The 6,000-nt window shown below is 46.3% G+C and overlaps 2 protein-coding genes across 2 annotated transcripts; both read left to right on the plus strand.

The window, feature by feature from the left end:
- Nucleotides 1–218: 218 nt before the first annotated feature.
- Nucleotides 219–2,125, plus strand: LOC117856850 (rhomboid-like protein 14, mitochondrial). Its single transcript, XM_034739278.2, has 2 exons — nucleotides 219–733; nucleotides 1,069–2,125. Exons 1-2 carry the CDS (start codon nucleotides 494–496, stop codon nucleotides 1,861–1,863), a joined length of 1,035 nt encoding a protein of 344 aa, XP_034595169.1. The 5' UTR covers nucleotides 219–493; the 3' UTR covers nucleotides 1,864–2,125.
- Nucleotides 2,126–2,268: 143 nt separating this feature from the next.
- Nucleotides 2,269–6,000, plus strand: LOC117856849 (rhomboid-like protein 14, mitochondrial). The gene is made up of 2 exons (XM_034739277.2): nucleotides 2,269–4,258; nucleotides 4,826–6,000. Exons 1-2 carry the CDS (start codon nucleotides 4,016–4,018, stop codon nucleotides 5,618–5,620), a joined length of 1,038 nt encoding a protein of 345 aa, XP_034595168.1. The 5' UTR covers nucleotides 2,269–4,015; the 3' UTR covers nucleotides 5,621–6,000.

Raw genomic sequence — 6,000 nt, forward strand, 5'->3', positions numbered from 1 at the left:
AATGATACTCATGAGTCAAGACAATTGAAGAAATCAACCGCGAACTTTTAGGATAAACTCGTAAGGTTGCAAGAGTAGCTCTTGATTTTATGGACGAAGGGGCAAAGATTTATTGAAGAAAAAAAATGAAAACGTTTCCCCTGAAAGAAAAAGGAAAATAGGGGAGAAAAAAAGGAAACCAATTTTTCTTTCTTTTATAAGGGATAAGGGGGAAAAAAACAAGAGGGGCGATGAGGCGAAGCGAACTTGGGGGCGGAGCGGCGGGGCAAGACCGCTAGAGTCCTCCCGAAGGTTCGGTCGCCTCGCCGCCATCCGTTCCTTCCCTTGCGCCCGAAGAAAGAAGCAAACCAATCCCCAAACCAGTCCAAAAATAAAATGAGCCCAGCGCCGCAAGTCGATAGGAAGGCGGAGGAATTTCGAGCGGAGAGTTTGCGTGTGGAGGACTGAAGGAAGCTGCGGCTTTGGTCCTGTGGCGGCCCCGCGGTCTCGGGAGATGGGGGCCGGCATGAGCAGAGGCCGGCGGCGCGGCTTCGGCCTCGAGGCGTCGAGGGGGATGCTGCCCCTGCTGGCGCTCCAGGTGCTGATGGAGTACGGCCGCGCGGGCGCCTCCCGGCCGCCCGTGACCGCGGCGCTGCTCGCCGCCAACGCGCTGATCTACCTCCGGCCCGGAGCGCTCCACGAGATCCTGCCATCGATTGATCGAGTCTCCTTCAATCCGCAACTCATCATCGAGGTACCCAACCTTGCCTACCTGTCCGTAGCGTTATCTGAAGGCGGAATTTCAGTACACGCATCAAAATCCCCACCCTTTTTCTGATGAAACATGTGAGTTGCAGTTGGGGTATGTTGTAGAAAAGGGGAATGAACATGCGCTTGCCAATAATAAAGTTTTTATTTTCCACTGCTGCGATATTAATAATACGCAAATTCGATTTCCAGTAAGGACACACGAGATGTGCTAGGAGCCTAGGACACCATTACCCAATGGTTGTACATAGTCCTGCAATCACGCTGATATCTCTGTACAGTTCTAACCTCCTAGACTAATCACGATGAACATTTTTGCAGTATCGCGACTGGGCGCGCTTCTTCCTGTCACCTTTCTACCACTTGAGCGAAAGCCACCTCTTCTACAACATGACATCGCTATTGTGGAAGGGCATACAGCTTGAAACATCAATGGGTAGTGCTGAGTTTGCTTCCATGGTTGCTGCATTGCTTGGCCTGTCCCAGGGTATCACGCTGCTCTTGGCAAAGGGCTTAATCCTGTTTGGTGATTACACTGCGTATTATGATCAATATGCTGTTGGATTCTCTGGTGTGCTCTTTGCCATGAAGGTCGTGCTGAATGCCTGGTCGGACGATTTTGTGTATCTGCACGGAATGGTTATTCCAGCGAAATATGCTGCTTGGGCTGAGTTAATCCTCATCCAGATTTTCATTCCTGGGACATCCTTTCTTGGCCATCTTGGTGGGATACTTGCTGGACTGGTTTACCTTTGGCTGAAGCGCACATTCAACGGGCCAGATCCATTGACTCTTCTGATTTCAAGCATTACCAAGGTCGTGACCTGGCCACTGAAATTTGCTCAGAAACTTCTGCGATCTGTCAGATCACAAGGTCGCATAACAGGCCGGGGCAGGGTTGGGCGCCGTGCATCAGCAAGAGAGACAGGTCGAGGGTTATGGAGATGCTCAACCTGCACCTATGACAACTCAATTGCCACAGATATCTGTGAGATGTGCAGCACTGCGCGAGAGGACCGTTCTTTTTCACAGAGACAGAATCATCAAGCTGGGGGTAGTGGTGAGCTCTCAGTTGTTGAGATACGCCGTAGGAGGCTTCAAAGATTTGACAGATGATGTAAGTCATTGCTACCAGTACAAATATTGCATACTAGCATTTGAGCAATGCTAGAAAGTGATGGCATATTTGTTTCTTCTCACGATGAGGGGCAGTTTACATAATTGATTTTTGCCTCACCATTTGAAGGAGGCTGGCTCCATTCTGTAGGTTGTTCAAAGCCTTGGTAGTACTTAGTTATTGACTACCTTTTGTATAAATCATCTCAGGCGATGTTGAAATTAAAGTACTTGAGCATATATCATCACTTTTGTTCGTTCATGGCAGTCAATTTTTTACATAACTTAGACATTCAGAACATCGGAATGTTCGGTGTCATCTATACATTGTCATAACAGTTGCATTCTCTTTTCGTTTTTTTTTTGTGTTACCAATTAAACAAATCTCAGCAGTGGGTGTTTTGGATGGTTGCATGGATAGTGGAAATGGTTCTAAATAAAGGGTTTATGCTGTGTAAAATCGGGGAAGTTTCACCTGAATTCGCCTAAACTAGATCACCTAAAGTAGTCTGATTGTTCAATGTGATTTATGTAGATGCTTTCACAGGTCATCTACATTAAAAAAAGAAAGTGATGAAGCACAGATGGAATTTAAGATTAAGCTCTCTAAGTCAATTCATAAACTAACTTGCTATGGAGCTACGGAAGAGAAGGAATTTTGACAGGACTGCAATGGTCAATTGGTCATCATGGTCTTTCCAGTCTGGGAAAAACGATTCAACAGAGAACGGTGAGAATGAGCAACTAGGGAGGTAACCGGCACCAGGGCCACCACAAACGACGAAGACAACACACTGCTACAAATTACATGTTTGAGGTTTGTTAGGTTGATTTTGGGAGCACAATTTATCATACAAGAATGCTATTTGATATTTCGCTCTCCACGAACAAATTAGAATGCTAAGGGTTAGATAAGGATACGAATTACACTAGATGAGAAACAAAAAACTTTGCGCCTGTTAGAAAAATCAGCTGAGATGCCACCATCTATCCACCCTTAGCTCAGCCCATCAGGAGACGGTTGGCACGGCATTGTAGACACGAGGATGTATGTAATTTACTGATAATCTTTGGTCGAAAATCTTTAAAAAACTGATTAGCCAATGCAGGAGGTATGTAATTTATTGATAACCTTAGTCGAGAAATGATTATGGAATTTACTGATAATCTTTGATCGAAAACTTTTTAAGACATGATTATCCAACAGGATGTTCCTCCATTTATCCTTGGCACTAGCCACCTGGTGGTAACGGGTAACAAAAACGGCCAGCCATCCATCGGCCGTGGCTTGTCGCAATGCGATGTTCAACGAGTTACAGTAATGGTTCTGTCATACTTAGAGGAAGTATATTACTACACCTCATCAATCTTATAAGTTGTCTTATGCAATGTCACGTCAGATCTTTACTGATGTGGAGGAGGGAGTGGGAGAAAGAGAAAGAGAAAGAGGCCGTTGTTTTACGAAACAACCACCTCATATACTAGATTTTAGGGCTATGAGACGACTACTCCACCATTGTACAAATTGTGGTTGCATACAACTTACAATATTTCTTTTTTCCTATGCATAAATTAAGGAAATATAATTACTATGAGGCAACTTAAAAAACAACCCATTGTACATGTTGTTTGTTAACTCGTCTCAAGATTACGTTTTGATGCATGAGATCACCTATTAGACAATACCAATGTACTTGCCCTTACGAGAGGTTGTAAAATTCCGACTTCAACCCTATCCATTGAAAGAGTTTGTAAACACATTCCAAAAGGATTTGAGGTTGTAAAATTCCACTTCAACCTTATCCATTGAAAGAGTTTGTAAACACCTTCCAAAAGGGTTTGGGTTGGTATAAAAGACAAATTTATTGAAGGAAAGAAAGAAAATAAATTCCTCGAAAAGAAAAAGGAAAAAAACAGAGATGGGGTGAACGCAAATCGAACGAACTGGGGGCGCAGCAGCAGCGGCCCTGCGGCGGGGCCGCCTAGAGTTCTCCCAAGGTACGCTCGCCTCGCCGCAATCCATCCCTTCTCAAAAGGGAAACCAAAATTCCGAAATAGGAGGGAGTCAGGTGCGGCGAGACGATAGGAAAGCAGAGGGATTTTCGAGCAGCAACAGTTTGCGCGAAGGCTGCGGCGGTCGGCGGTCTCGGAGATGGGTTCCGGCATGAGCAGCTTCCGGCGGCCGGGCGACTTCGCCTTCGATCCGATGAAGGGAGTGATTCCCCTGCTGGGGCTGCAGGTGGCGTTCGCGTACGGTCGCCCGGACTCCGCCAGGCCGCCCGTCACGGCGGCGCTGCTCGCCGCCAACGTGCTGGTCTTCCTCCGCCCCGGGCCCCTCCACAGGATCCTGCCCAGGATCAACGACGTCGCCCTCAACTACCAACTCTTCCTCAGGGTATCCGATCTCACCTACCTATAAACAGTTCAACTAGATGGCGGAATTCCGTGTTAGGTTTTATACTGTTTTATTATCTCGCTGCTAGAGAATTCCACTACAGGCGTCATAGGTCTTCAGTCCCTCCCGCGGCCGCCCCCCCCCCCCCCCCCCCCCCCCCCCCCCCCCGGCGTTCTATGGCTAGTTAAGATTGAAATTTTCATCAATGTGATGCAATTTGAACATTGGGCTGTGAAATCCTGGCAATTTGAACCGAGAGTTTACCTAAGGCAATTTTCTGTTAACCAGCCGGTTGCAATTGGGGAAATCTGATAGGGTGGTTACTGGATTGAATTTTCCCCCTTTTATTGTGTTGTTGGCTTGTTGTAATGTTGGGCATAAACTTGCCTTGGACTTGAAGTACTTACTTTTTACATATAAACTGTGGTAGGACATTTTTTACCCAAAAAAAAAACGGTGGTAGGACATCAGATCCCCATGTTTAGCCATAGTCTTTTTGTTATAGAGGGAGTTCTACATTCAGCTCTTGTTGTCCTGACATATTATAATGTGAACACTATTTTGCAGTTCATGTTGTGGGATAACTTGTTCCTGTCATCTTTCTACCACTTGAACGAAGTTCACTTATTCAGCAACATGACAACTCTCTTGTGGATGGGCGGACCGCTTGAAACATACATGGGTAGTGCTGAGTTTGCTTTCATGGTTGCTATATTGCTTGGCCTGTCGGAGGGTATCGCAGCGCTTTTGTCCCAATGCTTATTCTTTCTTGGTGACGATATCGCGTATTTTGACCACCATGTTGTTGGATTCTCTGGTGTGCTGTTTGGCATGAAGGCTGTGCTGGGTACCTGGCCGGACAGTTTTATGTGGATTCCAGGGATGGTCATTCCTGCAAAGTATGCTGTCTGGGCGGAATTGTTCCTCACGCGGGCTTTGATTCCCAAGTCTTCCTTTCTTGGCCATCTTGGGGGGTTACTTGCAGGATATGTCTACATCTGGCTGAAGCGCGCGTTCAAAGGACGAGACCCGTTCACTCTTCTGATTTCAGGTGGTGCCAGGGTTGTGACCTCACAAGTGAGATTTGCTCAGAAACTCCTGAGGTCTGTCCTGCCCCAGGGCCATAAAACAGGTGGAGGCAGAGTTGGATGTCATTCATCAGCAAGAGAATGCCCACCAGGTTTATGGAGATGCTCAACCTGCACCAATTATAACTCACTTGCCACAGATGTATGCGAGATGTGCAGCACTATGCGTGAAGACCGTGCCTTTCCGCAGGGACAGCATCATCAAGCTTGGCGTAATGGGGAGCTTTCAGTTGAGGAGATGCGCCGCAGGAGACTGGACAGGTTGGATAGGTGATGGAGATCATTGCTACCGGCTACAAAATTGTGTAGTGCTAACCAAGCTCCTCCGTCTTGAAGACTGACATCACCTTTCCTCCGCAACATAGTTTCAGCATTGTGATGCTGAAGACCGACTTACGCAATTAGACTACCCCATCACTATTCGATGGAGATTGTTAGTCATATTGCTGCGTTCTTTTGGTTGTATCAGAGCCATGGAAAGTAAGTAGGAATGTTGGATGCCCACTTTTGTACGAGTTATTTCAGGCCAGGTCGGAATTAAAATTGCACGAGTATATCACAAACACTTCGTGGTAGTGGCAAGAACTGATGATATGCATCTGTCACTCTTTATATAGCTTGAGATATATTGATGTTTAGAACATCAGATCGTTT

This window comes from Setaria viridis, chromosome 5 (assembly GCF_005286985.2).
Source record: "Setaria viridis chromosome 5, Setaria_viridis_v4.0, whole genome shotgun sequence".
NCBI classification, from domain to species: domain Eukaryota; kingdom Viridiplantae; phylum Streptophyta; class Magnoliopsida; order Poales; family Poaceae; genus Setaria; species Setaria viridis.

What these genes read in the sequence shown, in the direction of transcription:
- LOC117856850 (XM_034739278.2), top strand. Translation starts at nt 494, where the DNA reads ATGGGGGCCGGCATGAGCAGAGGCCGGCGGCGCGGCTTCGGCCTCGAG. An exon ending in ATCCGCAACTCATCATCGAG is followed by an intron (nt 734 to 1,068) that starts GTACCCAACCTT and finishes ACATTTTTGCAG; the next exon opens with TATCGCGACTGGGCGCGCTT.
- LOC117856849 (XM_034739277.2), top strand. Translation starts at nt 4,016, where the DNA reads ATGGGTTCCGGCATGAGCAGCTTCCGGCGGCCGGGCGACTTCGCCTTC. An exon ending in ACTACCAACTCTTCCTCAGG is followed by an intron (nt 4,259 to 4,825) that starts GTATCCGATCTC and finishes ACTATTTTGCAG; the next exon opens with TTCATGTTGTGGGATAACTT.